The sequence below is a fragment of the Aotus nancymaae genome, unplaced genomic scaffold, assembly GCF_030222135.1.
Source record: "Aotus nancymaae isolate 86718 unplaced genomic scaffold, 86718_ANA_hifiasm-v0.15.2.pri h1tg000064l_0, whole genome shotgun sequence".
Classification (NCBI taxonomy): domain Eukaryota; kingdom Metazoa; phylum Chordata; class Mammalia; order Primates; family Aotidae; genus Aotus; species Aotus nancymaae.
In genome coordinates, this window is record NW_026988478.1 from 13,158,478 (window position 1) to 13,175,165 (window position 16,688).

Consider the following 16,688-nt stretch of genomic DNA (forward strand, 5'->3'; position numbering starts at 1 on the left):
TATATTTATTTATAGTGCTCAGCTTGAGCATAGTTCCTGGATCTCATTATATACAGATGAAAGTTTAAAAATTAAACTTCTGAACCATGTGATAGATTGGTTCCCATTCAAGAAATCCATTCACATTTTACCTACTCTAATGACTGGAATGTGGTACAGTATACTCTGCACCCCAACCTTCCTTTCTATCTGTCTCCTGTAATAATGTAGCTGTGGGCCAGGCACGATGGCTTACGCCTGTAATCCCAGCACTTTAGGAGGCCAAGGTGGGTGGATCATGAGGTCAGGAGTTCAAGACCAGCCTGGCCAACTACTGAAACCCCATCTCTACTAAAAATACAAAAATTAGCTGGGCGTGGTAGTCGCAGCTTCTTGGGAGGCTGAGGCAGGAGAATCACTTGAACCCAGGAGGTGAGGTTGCAGTGAGACAAGATTGCACCACTGCACTCCAGCTTGGGCAACAGAGTGAGACTCCATCTCAAAATATCAAAATAATAGTAATAATAATGTAGCTGTGTTTTCAAGTTTGGCAGGATGGCTTCTGTTGGAAATTTGCCCTTTAAAGTTAGAAAGACAGGCCCCCATCTTACTGCTCTCTAGAAGCTAGTCTAATAGAACAAGTAGACTCAAGACAACTTGGACTAAGTGCGCTATAAACCACAATGGAAAAACTGCAGTGAGGTATTCCCAGTAGAAATCTTGGAATTCCTTCAAGTATATTGAGATTTTGTTAGAAATTGAATTGCCAGTGTAATCCATCTTCCTTGTGAGAAAACATTCAGATAAAGAGCTGAGGCCTAGCAGCATTAACCATTAGAACATCCCTTAAATCAATAAGCTACAAATCTGGCCGCACATTCCTGCCGCGCCTGGTGCTGTGCTCAAGTGGCTTTAGGCTGAAGCAGCATGACTGATAGCACATCCTAAAACCAGTCAGACGCCGGCAATGCAGATTCCTGTGTTGACCGGGGGCCTTGCCTTGTTACATTCTACAGAATGCAATTATGTTTTATTGTTACACATAAGAAAAGCAGTTTTTCTTTCTGTTTTTCAGATTTTCCAAATGTGGTTATTGAAGGAGTCCTCCATGGGGTATTTTACCCTCATCTGCAGCCCAGGTAGAAATCCTACATGGCTAAAAGAAGCAGAAGCAAGCTTCGAAGTCGCAGAAGCAAGTTTCGAAGTCACAGTCATGGAAATCAATACCTACCAAATTAACCTAGACTCTGTGATATATAACAGCTCTAGCTAGTGGCAAAATTCACAGTCCCAGCTTAATTCAGGGCAGGGACGTTTCCATTAGAATGGTGCTCTTAAAAATAGAAACTGAACTAGGGCGGTGGTCAGGCTAAGGCCAAGTGTTTAAGAAGTAGAGTGTAGCCGCCAGCTTAGAAACCCATGGAAAGGAGGCCACAGGAGATTCCTGGGAGCACTGGGTGTAGCAAAACAAAGCCACTCTCTGCTTCAGTCACACCATTTGCTAACATGTCCTGAATCATACTGAGACTGATCAACTTTGGTAGCTTTTTTGTTCAGATCTTATGACACACTACTCTTCTCACGGTGAGATTTTCTCAGCCAGTGATAGTACCTTCTGAAATGCTGGCATCAGGAGACAGTCACAGACACACACAGCTAAATGTGAAGAAGGAAGTAAACTGGAAATTAAGTTATACTGACAATATTATGGCATTTTTAAGATCATGGCATTTTAATTTACGTTAGAGTGGGTTGCATCATACTCAGGGGTTAGCTTCCAAGGTCAGTACATAGGTAAAATGGGCTCCTAGGATGATCCTTGAAAGCCCTTTAGAAAGGTGCCATATTGGAAATCTGTACATCTGCCACAAGTAGCTTTTCTTCCCAGGTTGGAAAAAAAAGAGTGTTTCTTTGTTTGAAGACCAAGTGAAGTTGTTGGTGTTTATTTAGGGGCCATTTTGTATAAAAAGCACATACCTTTCAACACTAGAATCATACTCAGTGCTGCAAGATGCTTGCCCTGTGAGTGGCAGATGTGAACTGACAAGGAGTGAAGCACCAGCGGGCAGACAGCACCCACCTGTGTTTACTCGGGGGACCGCATTCATCATAGGTGGGACCGCCACAGGATTTCCTCTTACTTTGCTATGGCTTCCTTTTCACTGACCTCATGTGTTAATGTAAGTTAAATGTGTTTATGATATAACTCCACTCTACACCATACTTTGAGTAATAAAGGATAAAAGCATATATACTACCTACATGTATGTGCTGTATGTGGGCATTTCATTAAGATTTAATTAATAGCTAGCCTATTTATGGTTGTTCATTTTAATAAGTTTGGGGGGGAAGTATTTAAAATCAAAACTAATAACTACATCATGGTTTTTGATTAGGATCTAAACATACAGTTTTAAGTCTGCTGCAAACTTGTAAAGATATGTTATGATAGATTCTGTTACTATATGTTGGAAACATGCAAGAAATAATCAAGTGGTGTTAACCAAAAATAACGGAATAGTTGAGTATTGGAGTTTTTTTTTTTAAAAGGTTTTTATGTTATTAGCTATTTGGAGTTAAATAAAAACAGAGAACAAGAAAATATTTGAGTTTGTCTTCTGCGCCTAGGATTTCATTGGAAACATGGTTTGTATCTGTCTGTTTACACACACAGCCTCTCACACGTTCACATAGATGTTTATAAAAAGTTACCTCATTATTAAGTCAGTACATGTTCATTAAATATTTGATGATTTACCAAGATAATAAGAATTTTTCTTGAAAAGACCAAGTATCTATAGCCATATACTGCCCAAGAAATCTTTTTTGAGAATTAAATTTTTTCTTAGTGATGACTTTTAATTTTTATATTTATGTAAAATTTTTTTTATTTCCCATGTCAGACAGGTCATATGCAGACATCATAACAAGATTTGCAGGAGGCACACCTCACAAAAGGGTAGGAAAACCCAGTTGTCAGACCTGTGCACTACAAAAGGATCATATTTGTTTACATTTTTAATGTGTAATTCTATCAGTCAGGGTTATTGAAGGAACTAGAAACCCGGATAAGTCTTTTAAGCAGAAAAGGCTGTAATGCTGAAAATCGAATGCTTACAGAATCTCTTGGAAGGGTGAGAGGAGTGCACTCCTGGTAGGTGTCCACAGACAAATTCTAGAATGCCCCAGCAACTTCTAGCACTGACCTGCCTGGGAGCTACAGCCTGTGCCGTAAGCAGGAATATAGGGAGTCAGGAGGCTGTGAGCGAAGCTCTTAAAGTGAAAAACAGCATGAGAGCTGCAATCCAGGGATCAGCAAGTAGGATCAAAAAGTACCTGTTATCTGTGAGATATGGAGCTCCCAGGAGATACAATGGCGATATCTCCAAGAGGTACGGCCTCATAGTAGCACCCAGGAAGCTGGTGACTGGGCCTGCATCACAATTGCCTCTCAACACCTGTGGCCTTGCTTGCCAGCAACCATAGCCCAAAGTGGCAGGAAGATGGTGTTCGCCCACTCACACCTCCCACTCCATAGCTCCCTTCAACACACATCCAGTTTGTAGAACCTTATTCTCCATCCCAGGTGCAGGGAGTCTGGAAAGGAGCTGCTAGCCTTCTGCAGCTCAGGAACGCACGGGGTAAGATGATGGAACATATTTCCATCATTTCCATGGCTGAAAATTTAATAAAAATATATAAAACTATAGATAAAAAAATAAATTCTTCTCTCATCTTACCTCCTGCATACCCAATTCTCCTCCCACAGGCAACTACTGTACTTAATGTGTCTACTTTGAGTAATATTTCATCTACATGCAAGCAGATACTGTACATTTAGTGTATATATAGTTAATTTCTCCTCTTTTACAAAAATGGTAGCATGCAATACTCATTGCTTTCTATCTGTTTTTATTTAACACTATCTTGGGCATTCTTTTTATATCAGTATATAAAGTGCTATCCTCTTTAAAAAAAAAAAAAAATGTATGGGTTTTCTATAATTTGTGTAACCAGTACCATTTTCCTTTGGATCTCACTAGGCATGTCTGGCCCATATTGCTGTACAGGTTGTGCACTGTGCAAGTCCAAGCAGTACCGTCACATGGACCACAATGTTAATATTATTCCAAATCGTGCTTGGAACCCTGCACTTGGGGAAAATATCAAAAAATTAGATCATTCAAACTATGGAGTCACAGGCAATAGAGAAGTAAAGGACAGAGAGAAGAAACCAGAAGAAAAAAAAAGGAAAAAATCCCATTACCATTTAAGTCAGGATGTGGGGACATCCCACTCTCCCACCCCCTGGTTCCTGGACTTGGTGTTTTGCCTGGACGGTCTCCCGATGCTGCCTTATGCAGGGCCTCTCAGGCCTCATCTCTGCCTACCCATTCTGCATATTGTGTCCTTTCTCCTGGTGGCCTTGTTACTGCCCCCATTACAATCAGCCATGTGAACAACCCCAATAACACCATGGCCATCGCTACATGGCAAGTCCTACAGTTACAGTTATAAGCTCCCATTGGAAAAAGTTGAGCTCTCATAATCAGAGTTTAGAGAAATATCATGATCACACTTTTGAAATAACAAATGGCTTTCATCTCATTTGTCAATTTTGATTGATTGACAATGGCTGCCTGAAGTGCTGCGGTACGAATTCTAGCATGCTCGTGAGGATGGCTAGTATCAATAAAGCAGAAAATAACAAGTTTTGGTGAGGAGTTGGAGAAATTAGAACCCTTGTAACTATATATTGCTGGTAGAAGTGTGAAATGCTTGCAGCCTCTGTGGGAAATGGTATAACTTCTTCAAAAAATGAAGCACAGAATTGATCCAGCACTTCCACTTCTGGATATATACCTAAAAGTAGTGAAAGCAGGGACTCGAACAGCTGTTTGTATAATGATACGGTTTGACTGTGTTCCCACCTAAATCTCATCTTGAATTGATCATGGTTCCCATAATCCCCACAGGTCATCAGAGGGACCCAGTGGGAGGTAATTGGATCATAGGGGCAGTTACCTCCATGCTGCTGTTCTCCTGATAATGAGTGAGTTCTCATTAGGGACTTTCCCCTGTTGCTTGGCACCTCTCCTTTCTGCCATTATTTGAAGAAGGATGTGTTTGCTTCCCCTTCCTCCACGATTGTCAGTTTCCTGAGGCCTCCCCAGCCATGTGGAACTGTGAGTCAGTTAAACCTCTTTCCTTTATAAATTACCCAGTGTTGGGCAATCCTTTATAGAAGTGTAAGAAAAGACTAATACATATATCCATGTTCATAGCATATATTCATAGTAGCCAAAAGGTGGAAACAACGCAAGTGTCCTGCAACGGATGAATGGATAAAGAGAGAGGAAATTCTGACACATGCTGCAGCATAGATGAACCTTGAAGACATTCAGAGACATAAGCCAGTCACCAAAAAGCAAATACTCAACTGGGCGCAGTGGCTCACGCCTGTAATCCCAGCCCTTTGGGAGGCTGGGACGGGCGGATCACGAGGTCAGGAGTTCAAGACCAGCCTGGCCAACATGGTGAAACCTCATCTCTACTAAAAGTACAAAAATTAGCCGGGTGTGGTGGCATGGGCCTGTGGTCCCGGCTACTCAGGGGGCTGAGACAGGAGAGTTGCTTGAACCCGAGAGGTGGAGGTTGCAGTGAGCTGAGATCACATCACTGCACTCCAGCCTGGGTGACAGAGCAAGACTTCATCTCAAAAAAAAAAAAAAAAAAAGCAAATACTGTTTATGATTCCATTTCTATGAAGTATCTGGAATAGTCAAATTTGTAGAGACAGAAAGTGGAACTTTGGTTGCCGGAGGCTGGGGGAAAAGAGGAAATGAGGAATTAGTGTTTTAATAGGTTTCAGCTGGGGAAGATGAACATGTTCTGGAGGTGGATGTTGGTGATGGTTGCTTAACAATGTAATGTACCTAATGCCATAGTATTGCACACTAAAAAATGGTTAAAATAATTTTATGTCATGTATATTTTACCACAATAAAAGTAATAAAGGTTTTGAATGAGTGCAGGCTCAGAGAGTAAGGGTGTAGTGATCAATTAGCACTGTCTGTCATGTGCAGGAGAGCTTTTGGCACACATAACCAGTTACTAGTCTCACATCCCTGGCAACCTCTACAATCTTAAAACAGTGTTCTAAACTAGAAATTTGCATCAGAATCATTTGGGATTCTGAATCAATAAATCTAGCCAGGGACCTGTCCTTGGGTAGTTAGAAACACCACCCAGTTGACTCTGATACACACCTGTGTTGGGGACCACCAATTGAGGGAAATGGTTTATGACCCACCCTTTAGCTATCTCCTTGAATTACTGACTTTTGTAACTCCTTCAGAATCCAGTACCAAGAAAACATCTGTTCAACCGTTGGGGTGTTATATGAGGCCACAGGAAGAGACTCTGAAGAAGCAGGAAGGACAAGTTTAGGTACTGGTCTCAATAGATGCCCTGTGCATAATGGGGAGGTTGTATATTCATTCATTCGTTGTTCAATGAAATGTATTTGGGTTCCCCCACTGGATTAAGGTGCTGTGTTAATCACTTAAAGAATACAGTCGTAATCCTTGTTTTCTGGAATTGGCCATTTACTAGGAAGGGTTTTTCCATCTTAATGAATTGGACATGAAGTTCAGTGATTAAGACTATCTTCCTCCAGCCTCTCTATTCTCCTTGCAAGTCATCATTTTCATTTTGGCTTTGTTTTGGTTTTTATCCTTGATGGTAATTACAGATTTTGAGTTCAGCAGTGGAAACCCAGGGAAGCTGCAGGTACTAACTCAAAACCAAAGTGTCTGCAACATTTTTCTGTCTGTGGAGATACATAGTGACAGACTGGATTCTGATGAAGACAAAGGGGCATCTATCTTTGTGTGACGGGAAGGAGGGCATATTATCTATGGCAAGTCATTGGAATACATATAATTTACTAGAGAAAATTTTGTGTCCTAAGAGTGCAATTGTAAATCTGGCCTATAAAATGTGAACCATTTTCTGTCTTCATTGCACTTAATAGTAGTTACAGTGAGATCATTGGTGTCCCTAGCTGCAATGTTCTATGCCATTTTAATACGCCTATGTACTAAGTTTCTACTGGATGTCATGTGTTGTCGAACAAGGGTTTTGCATATTTTAATCCCGTTCTTTACACGGTAGTTTTAAGTGCCCCCATTTTTTTTAAGAAGAAATTGAAGATCAGTGAGATTAATAAAAATAAACAGTAGCTAACATGAATGAATACTAATTTGGGGACCAGGAGGCACTGGGCTAAATCGTGTTCACGGACTATCTCATTGAAGCTTCACAACATCTTTAAAGATGTGTGTATTCTTATTCCACTTTACAGTGAGAAGAAGGAAACTTAGAGAGGTGAAATAGCTTGACCAAGGATACCAGTTAATAGGGGATCTGGATTTGAACCTTTGATCTACAAAGCTTGGGTGAATCCACTCCCCAATCAGCCTCACAGTAGGATTGTGTTTATGTGTGTGTGTGTGTGTGTGTGTGTTTTAATTGGAGACTCTTTGTACTGTCGCCCAGGCTGGAGTACAGTGGCATGATCTCGGCTTATTGTAGTCTTCACCTCCTGGAATCAAGAAATCGTTCCACCTCAGCATCCCAAGTAGCTGGAACTACAGGCACATGCCATTACACCCAGCTAATTCGTGTGTGCATGTGTTTTCTGCAGAGATGAGGTTTCACCATGTTGCCCAGGCTAGTTTTGAACTCCTGGGCTCAAGCAATCCTCCCATCTCAGCCTCCCAACGTGCTGAGATTATAGTCGTGAGCTCTGCATGCAGCCCATGTGCAATTCTGAACCAGACATGAACTCTTAAATCAGAAAGAACATCAGCAATAGCTGCTAATGTTTCCACACTGTTATAAATTGCAAAGTGCTTTCCCATCTCAATTAAACCAAGCTCCATGCTAACAGCAGCCTCCTCCCAGGGCTCTCAGCTTTCATTTTTACTGCAATCCATTCTTGACACAAAAGTCAGGGTGATCTTAAAATGTTGATCAGATCACATCACTCTCTTGCTCAAAGTTCTCCAGTAGATTTCATTCCCACTAAGCATAACATTTAAATTTCTGCTGCCCTCTCCAAGGTCTTTCTACATTCTTCCTGCAGGTGCTCACTTGCCACAGTGGCCTTTCAGTTCCCAGAACATGTCAACCTTGGTCTATCCACAAGACCTCTAGACCTGCTAGTCTCTGAAACCCTTTCATACCTCTTCAAAGGCTGGTTAATGCTCACCCTTTAGGTATCAGCTTAAATGTCACCTTTTCAAAGAGTTCTTCTTTGGTCACCCCATCTGAAGTAGCACCCTAGGCCCCAATCCATACCATTATTTTGTTGTTGCTTCCTTCAGAGCTGCTGTCACCATCTGAAGTTATCCTGTTTGTGTACTTGTTACTGCCTTTCTCCTTCAAAGTATGTGAACTCCATTACAGCACCGGCAACATCTGACTTGTGGACAGTTTCTCCAGTGCAAGGCCCAGAGCCGATGTTAAGAACCACTGTTGAATGAGTGGATGGATGGCAGCCTATCTTCTGGCCCCCGGGTCAGTGCTGGCTGCATATTCTGTAGCAGGGGTTTCAGAACTGTGCTTTGAGTAAATGACCTTGAAATCAGGATTGGCTAACATCTTCCCAGATTCCAATTGGTATTTGTTACATTCTCCTTGTTTTGAAAACAGAGACTTTCTATAGTTTGCTCACCAGTTTGACACAGAGTGGTTAATGGATTATGTAACTATGTATTTGGATGATCTCTTAAATGTCTGTTCTTTTTACAAATACCTAAGCTAATTCAGTGATTACAAACTATAATTTTATGACACCCCTGGGCAGTGGTTTTCAACATGTGGACTCTGAACTAGTAGCATCAGCATCACCTAAGAACTTTGTACAGCTTTTCAGGGCCTATCCCAGACTTGCAGAATCAGGCAGTCTGGATATTTGACTAGCCCTCCAGGTGATTCTGATTCACCCTAAGGGTTGAGAACCACAGTCCTAGGGCACCTCAAATTATTTTTATGTTGCACATTTTAAAATGTTCAATTTTCTTTTAATAAAAAAAAAAATACTTCTAGAAGGAGCAGGCACAAAATCAAACAGAATACTAGCATAGCTACTGCAAGACTCCAGTGACCTTGTAGTGGGGGTTTCAGGCATGAGCTACCCGTTAAGGCAGCATTCCAATGCTCAGCAACTCAAGCAAATATCAGGATGATTGGACAAAATAAGTAAGGTATTTTAAATGTAATAAAAAATAAAAGATACCATATGCACTTAGAAATTATCACCTTTTTTTTACATGAATTTTTATACCTAGTTATAGTAACTTTTCTTCATCACAGCAGGCAACATGGTGTTTTTCTAAAACCTTGGTATCTTTCCAGATTCGACCTTAGTAAAGTAGAATTTATGCCCTTTACAGAATAATGTGATATTGGCTGGATAAATACTTGAACAATTGTAATTATACTTGAATAGTTACAATTATAAACTATGTGTTAAGTATGATGAAGGAAAATAGGAAGGTTTACTGATACCTAGATTTGGGCAGGCCAGGGCCCTTCTCTGAGGTAGTGACATTGAAGTTGAGACCTAAAGAATATTAGAGTAATTAGCCAGGAAAAGCAAAGGGGCAAGGGAAGGGTGTTGCAGAGACATCAACAAGTTACAAAGCCCCAAATCATAAGAGAGCTTCAGTCAAAGTCCTGAAGGAAAGCCATTGAACTTGGAGCATAATGAGGGGCTGGGGCTAGTGAGGTGGGCAAACTGTGCAATTTAGGGTAATGTATATGATGGATCACACTTTGAGTTATTTTTAAAACATTACTGCGGTTGCTTATGGTGAGTGGACTGGACAGGCTCAGGATTTGAAGCAGAGAGACTTAGGAGGCCACTTGAGTAGATGGGAGGTGACCTGGTGTAGGGTGGCAGCAGTGGAGAGGATGAGCTAGAGATTCAGGATGTATTGCAGTGCTACCAGTGAACTAGCTGATGGATTTGGATGTGGAAGGCAAAGGGAAGGGAGAAAGAAGTGAAGGAAGGGCTTCTGACTTGAATAACTGGGTGGATGTTGGTGCTATTCATAGATGGAGGTTGGAAGGGTGGGACTCCTGTCTTTAGGAAGCTCAGGTTACTTCACATGGCTGGAGAAATCCTTTCCTGGGCCTTGTTCCCTCCTCTAGTTCAAACATTTTCACTTTCCATTTTCAGGATGTCTGCAGCTGTTTGAAAGTAAAACTGGATGAAACACTGACCCATCAACAGAAGGAAATGAGCCTAGGTTTTCCCCACCGTAGTGACAGATTTTTGCGGAACCATTTGCAACTTTTCCCCCTGTTTACTCTGGTCAGGAACAAAGCAGAGCACAGAGATCAAACCTGTGACTTTGTGCTCAGTCAAGTACATCATCACTACCTGCATTCACAAGTGCTGAATGGTGTGAGTGTATATAATTGTCTCATGGGGCCCCGGGAGGGCCACATAAATCACCCAACAAGTGGGGATTCGAATTTAATGGTTTGCAGAGTGGATGCCGTGCTTCACAGTACCTAAGGGAGGGTGGTTTCTCCTCACCTTTCAGGTCAGATCTCACCAGCTCCGCTAGGCCCGCCTCCCCTGGGCCTTTCGTCTTGCCATCTGCCACCCACCTCATTTTTGCCAGTCTACTTCGATCATGCCTTTCAAACCTCAACTCAGAAAATAAAAAGTTTTGTTTTTCTTTAAGTTTTTTGAAAAATAGTAGAAACAGTTGAAAGGCAAGTCCAGTGTTAGACAATCTTCGGGGGCTTGAGAGATTATTATAAGTACCTCAGTCTAAATTTGAGCATATTATTTTTGGCCATTTTGATATGGTTTGACTGTGTCCCCACCCAAATCTCATCTTGACTTGTGGCTCCCACAGCTTCTACATGTTGTGGGAGGGACCCCGTGGGAGGTGGTTGAATCATGGGGAGGTGGGTCTCTCCCATGCTGTTCTTGTGGTGCTGAATGAATCTCATAAGATCTTGATGGTTTTGTAGGGGAGAGTTTCCCTGCCCAAGTTCTCTTCTATTGTTTGCCACCACGTGAGAGGTGCCTTTCACCTTCCACCATGATTGTGAGGCCTCTCCAGCCTTGTGGAACTGTGAGTCCATTAAACCTCTTTCTTTTGTAAATTGTGGAGGCTTGGGTATGTCTTTACAGCAGCCTGAAAAGGGACTAATACACATTTATTCTGAACATACTTACTGATCATTAATTAGGTGTGAAATACTCTGGGGGTAGATTAGGAATGAGATCTAATCCTTGCTCTAAAGGAGCTTCCAGTTCAGGGAGGACATAGGAGATACCAGGGCCATAAGCAGGTACAGCTCAGAGTGAGGGAGCATCTGAAGAGGTCTTCCTGAAAGAGCCCCACACTGAGGCCCCAGGGATGGCCAGCAGCAAACAGAGAGCACCTTGCACAAGGCGTGGAGCTAATTCAGGGTTCTGAAGTCTTTGTAAGAGAGGCTATGCTTCAAGCAGACACGGTTAAAGCAAGTCTGGAGTTTCTCTGCTCCAGGCTGAGCAGTTCTTCCCCCTTTACTCTGGACATTGTGTCAGAGTGCAGCTCCTGGAGTCCAGAAGAGGCACCAGAAGCAGACTTGTCTTTCAAGACAGGGAAGAAAAAGGATCATTTCCAAATAGAGATATCTGGATCCTGGAAATTGATCCAGGATATCTATAACAGGACATAACATTACCACCTCAGACAGACGGTGACTGTAGTTTTAACAGCACTTTGAAGGCCCACTGTGCTCCAGGAAGCAAGTCCTTCACATGCTCTGAAAAATTAACCGGAGTGGAAACTTACTTGACTTCTAAAAAAAACTTTAGAAGTGGGTAACAAAAGGGTTTTTGGTAAGTTGGGTCCTCTAAATCCTCCAAATCTGAGAGTTCCCTGCATCCCAATCTAGCTAGGGTGGGATTTTTTTTTTATTTTTGCAGATGGAGAGTCTCACTCTGTTGCCCAGGCTGGAGTGCAGTGGTGCGATCTTGGCTCACTGCAATCTCTGCCTCTCTGGTTCAAGTGACTCTCTGCCTCAGACTTCCAAGTAGCTGGGATTACAGGCGCCTGCCACCATGCCCAGCTAATTTTTGTATTTTTAGTAGAGACAGGGTTTCACCATATTGGACAGTCTGGTCTCAACCTCCTGACCTTGTGATCCGCCCACCTCGGCCTCCCAAAATGCTGGGATTACAGACGTGAACCACAGCGTCTGGCCTAGGGTGGGATTTTAAATGCATTTTGTTTTAGCTCTTACTACGTGTCAGATGGTCTTTTTTTCTGACTTGATTCCTGGGACTAGTCACTCCAATTCTGCATTAATGCCAGTTGTTTTTCCACCTCTCTAGAATGTCAGTAACACTAGCAAACCTTAGAGGAGCTTATGCTATATCACACCTAAAACTTACTCTTGGCCAAAATCTTAAATCCACAAGATGAATTACAGACTTAAGTAAAAACTGTTATGTACTTAACAGTACCAACATTTTCCATTACAAATACTGTTTTTATTCTTCTTTAATTTGAAAAAATTTTAAAAAGGGCCTTGAGGGGGCTTTGAATTTCCAAGCTTTCTAGATCAAAGATTTCTTCAGCTGTCTGGATTATAGGAATGTTGAAAAACAAAAACAAATCATTTTCCTGCTATAAAATCCTTGCCATGTTTTTGTCTTTATGTAACTCAAAGCGGCTGAACTGAGAAATGAGGTTGGTGACTCCTGCTCAAAACCTAAAACTTAATCAGAAATAAAGTAATTGATAATTCCAAAAATGTTATTTCAACTAATTGACCCAAAAGTAAATTTTACTGAACTCTTATTTGATGACCCAGAAAACTGCTAAAGAGCACTTGTAAGAGAACAAAATAGATTATGGCTAAGAATACCAAAATATTTTAAATTGTTGATTAAAGTGATTCAAGACTAAATTATAATAATTAGGGCTTGGTGGTGGTGTCCAGTGTAAATCTTCCTGATTCCACATCCGCCCACAGCTATAAATGTGTCCTTTTAGTAACGTGATCTTCAAAACAGTGAACTATTTCAAAAGCTTTTGCAGAAAACATTAGATTGTAAAAAGTAACAGTTCCTATTTTCATAGTCATCAGTTTGCTCATGTTTTCTGTATGAGGCCCGACCCTTGGTATGTCCTTAGCTCTTGGTCATCTGGCATGATAGATAACATGATAATTTACCAGGGGTGCACTAGTGGGCTCCGAATTTCAGCACTTCCAAAATGAAGTGCTTTTTGCTTTGTTATAGAGAGAAGTCATGTATGCTCACAGTAGTGAAAAAACTAGATGGCATGTATGGTGTAAAGCACGTGTCCTTCTGCATGGGGGAGGCTGATGGCTATGTGTTCTTGCACATTGAGATACGAAGCACTTTTGCATGGATCAGAGGTCAGTTTCCAAGTTTCCCTCCATGTTATCTTTATTTAAAATTTAAAAAATTATTTTCTAATTATTAAAAAGAAATGCACCCGAGAAAAATTAAAAACTGAAAAAAGTAAAAATATAGAGTGTAAAAATTCCACCATTTGCATTTACTTATGTGAATTTGCATTTTGTTGTATTTACTTTATGAGAATGTTTACATAATTGAGATCATGCTGCATATAGAATTTCTTTAAAGAAAAATTAAAACAATCATTTTCTCATGTTACTCTGAGTTCTCTAACATCAGTCTTAATGAATGCATACGATTCTATTATGGGATGTATGCTTTATAACCATTTTGGGACATTGAAGTTGCTCCCAGTATTTTGCTATCATAAATATTCAGCAATTCACATCTTTACACATAAAAAATGTTCTATATTGCTATATTAGGTAAAGACTTTAGGTTACAAGTCAAAGGAAATCAGTTTGCCTTGACTTAAGAAAAAAGAAAATGTATTCATTTACGTAGCGGAAAGCTAAGCGTGCATTAGCTTTGGGCACAGCTGGATGCAGCAGCTAAATGATGTTTTCAGAAGCTTTCTGTCTTCTGGGCCACTTCCTTCTGTGCTGGCTTCGCTCTTAGGCCTGTTCCTTTATATTCTCTTTCAGAAAGACAGTAGCTCTTTCCCAGTCATTCCAGAAGTCCAACAATGGCTCGTTCATATGACTGAGGTCCAGCACCTAAGCCTGAGCCTGTCATTGGAGCCGGGGTAAGAGAATGTTCTAGATGGCCAACAGGAGAGCCCTGCTCCCTCTCCCACCTCCCCTGCTCTGTTCATCTGGCCCCTTTGCTGTTTCCTGAGCCCACCTGGGCTGCCTGTCACTGAGGACCACTGTTCTCATCCCCTCTGCCTCCACACTGTCCCCCCCACTGTCCCCATGGCGTGCTCCCTCACTTCCTTCAGTCCCCGCTGACCACCCTCACTGTCTCTTTGTTTTCCCTGACTTCACAGACCTATTGCTCCCTGATGTTGTGTTATATATTCAGGTAGTATAACTTGTCACCTTCACAGGAACCACAAGGGGTGACACTGTTTGTTTGCAGCTCTAGTCCACCCTATAACATTGATACTATTTATCAAGTGAGTTAATGAACGAGTCTCCCAGGCCAGGTGTGTCCCCATCTGTAGGGTCAGCTCACCCTGAGGACTACAGATGGGTGAGGGATAGGATAGGATGTGATTTCTCAAAAGAAAAATAAGAAATTGGGCAGCTATCACCAGAACAAGCAGACTAAATGCTGGGCTACCTGAAACACTGATGTCCCTTACCATTTCAGATCACTTTCTTTTTTTTTTTTTAAAGGGTTTTCATTTTTTCTAAAAATTGCACCAGCGTAAAGCAGAGCTTTAGTGGATGCGAGTGTGTTGTGCAGGCGTTAGCAGTACTGCCCTCACTACGGGCTCATTGGACAGTAGCGCGGCCCCAATCCCAGGAGCGAGAAATTCCAAGGATATGAATGTTTGGGTTTCCTGAGAAGAACTGCTTTCACTTTTACCGCCCCCATATAAATTCTTACAGTAGATAAAATAGTATTTCTTAGATGCAGATCATGACATCATGCCCTTCCCCAACTTCAAACAGATAACTTTCCTGTGTACCATGACCAAAAGCTCACCCTGGCATCCAGGCCCAAACTGGTCCAGTCTCAGCCTTACCTCTGACCATGCCCCCAGTCTGCTTCCCTTTGCGCACCAGGCCCTAACACACTGGCTTTCTCTTCTGCCCTGGAATTCACTCATCCTTATCTTGGGACCCTCATATTTTCTCTTCCTTCCTCCTGGAAGGCCCTTCTTACCACTTCCTACCCTTCCTTCAGGCCTTAGCACAAAAGCCATCCCTCAAGAGGCCCAAGAGGCCTTCCACTTCCACGATGCTTCTCTCGCAGCCTCTCCAGCAGATATGGGCAAATTTTTTTTTTCACAGAATTTGCCCTTTTTACTTGTTTCCTTGTTTATTCTGTCTTCCCCACTAGACTGTAAGCCCCATGAGGCCCTTTTCTGTCCATTATTGTATCCCCAAAACTCAAACTGGCACCTGGCAGATCAAAGACAGTCAATAAATATTTGTTGGAAAAAAATTAACAAGTTGCTCTCCAAGAGTATTGTAGCAATTTATGAATCAGCAGTAGGAATACTCAATTCATCTCTCATGGATGCTGTTTTCTTAGAAAACAACTTTAGATAGATAGATTACTTTGGATCCTCACTGTGTGAGTCCTGGAGGAGAAGCAATGACACTGTTTTCTAACAGACAATACTTCTCCTCTGAACAGAAATCAAGCACACTCTGTTATAGCCAGGTATCTTATAACAAGGACCTAGTAGAATTCCACTTTCCCATTAGTTTTTTTTTTTTTAAAGATAGGGTCTTGCTATGTTGACCAGGCTGGAATGCAGTGGTAATTCACAGGCGTGATCCCACTACCGACCAGCACAGAAGTTTTGACCCGCTTTGTTTCCAACCTGAACCAGTTCACCCCTCCTTAGGCAACCTGGTGGTCCCATGCTCCCTGGTGGTCACCATATATTTTTTTTTTTGAGATAGATAGAGTTTTGCTCCTGTTACCCAGGCTGGAGTGCAATGGCGCAATCTCAGCTCATTGCAACCTCCGCCTCCTGGGTTCAAGCAATTCTCCTGCCTCAGCCTCCCAAGTAGCTGGGACTACAGGCGCATGCCACTATGCCCTTTTAGTAGAGACGGGGTTTCACCACGTTGACCAGGATGGTCTCGATCTCTTGACCTCGTGATCCACCCACCTCGGCCCCCCAAAGTGCTGGGATTATAGGCGTGAGCCACCGCGCCCGGCCTGGTGGTCACCATATTGATGCCAAACTTAGTACAGATACCCAATCAGTATAGCTCACTATAGCCCCAAATTCCTGGGTGCAAGCAGTCATCCCACCTCAGCCTCTTCAGTAGCTGGGACTACAGATATGTGCCACCACACCTGGCCTCATCTAGTTTAAATATAGCCTGAGTGATTTGTTGTTGTTGTTGTTGTTTGAGACAGGGTCTCACTCTGTTTCCTGGTGCAACCACAGCTCACTGCAGCCTTGACCTCCTGGACTCAACTGATCCTCCCACCTCAGCCTCCTGAGTATGTGGAACTACAGATATACACCAACATAACCAGCTAATTTTATTTTTTTGTAGAGACAGGGTCTCACTATGTTGCCCAGGCTAGTCTCAAACTCCTGGGCTCA

General features: G+C 42.1%; 1 protein-coding gene and 2 non-coding genes across 4 annotated transcripts in view; 1 reads left to right on the forward strand and 2 right to left on the reverse strand.

Annotated features, from left to right (window-relative positions):
* Nucleotides 1-2,236, forward strand: part of SNX24 (sorting nexin 24) — a 170,477-nt gene extending 168,241 nt beyond the window's left edge. For both annotated transcript variants that reach the window (XM_012448361.2, XM_064366221.1), the window contains exon 7: nt 1,055-2,236. In XM_012448361.2, the coding sequence (XP_012303784.2) occupies nt 1,055-1,122 (68 nt within the window). In that variant the 3' untranslated portion in view covers nt 1,123-2,236. The remainder of the gene's footprint in view (nt 1-1,054) is intronic.
* Nucleotides 2,237-2,876: 640 nt separating this feature from the next.
* Nucleotides 2,877-2,980, reverse strand: LOC135270586 (small nucleolar RNA U13). Its single transcript, XR_010338742.1, has one exon. It is a non-coding gene; the product is annotated as a small nucleolar RNA U13 (small nucleolar RNA).
* An 11,817-nt stretch (nt 2,981-14,797) lies between these two features.
* Nucleotides 14,798-14,923, reverse strand: LOC135270584 (U4atac minor spliceosomal RNA). The gene has a single exon (XR_010338740.1). It is a non-coding gene; the product is annotated as a U4atac minor spliceosomal RNA (small nuclear RNA).
* Nucleotides 14,924-16,688: the final 1,765 nt, after the last annotated feature.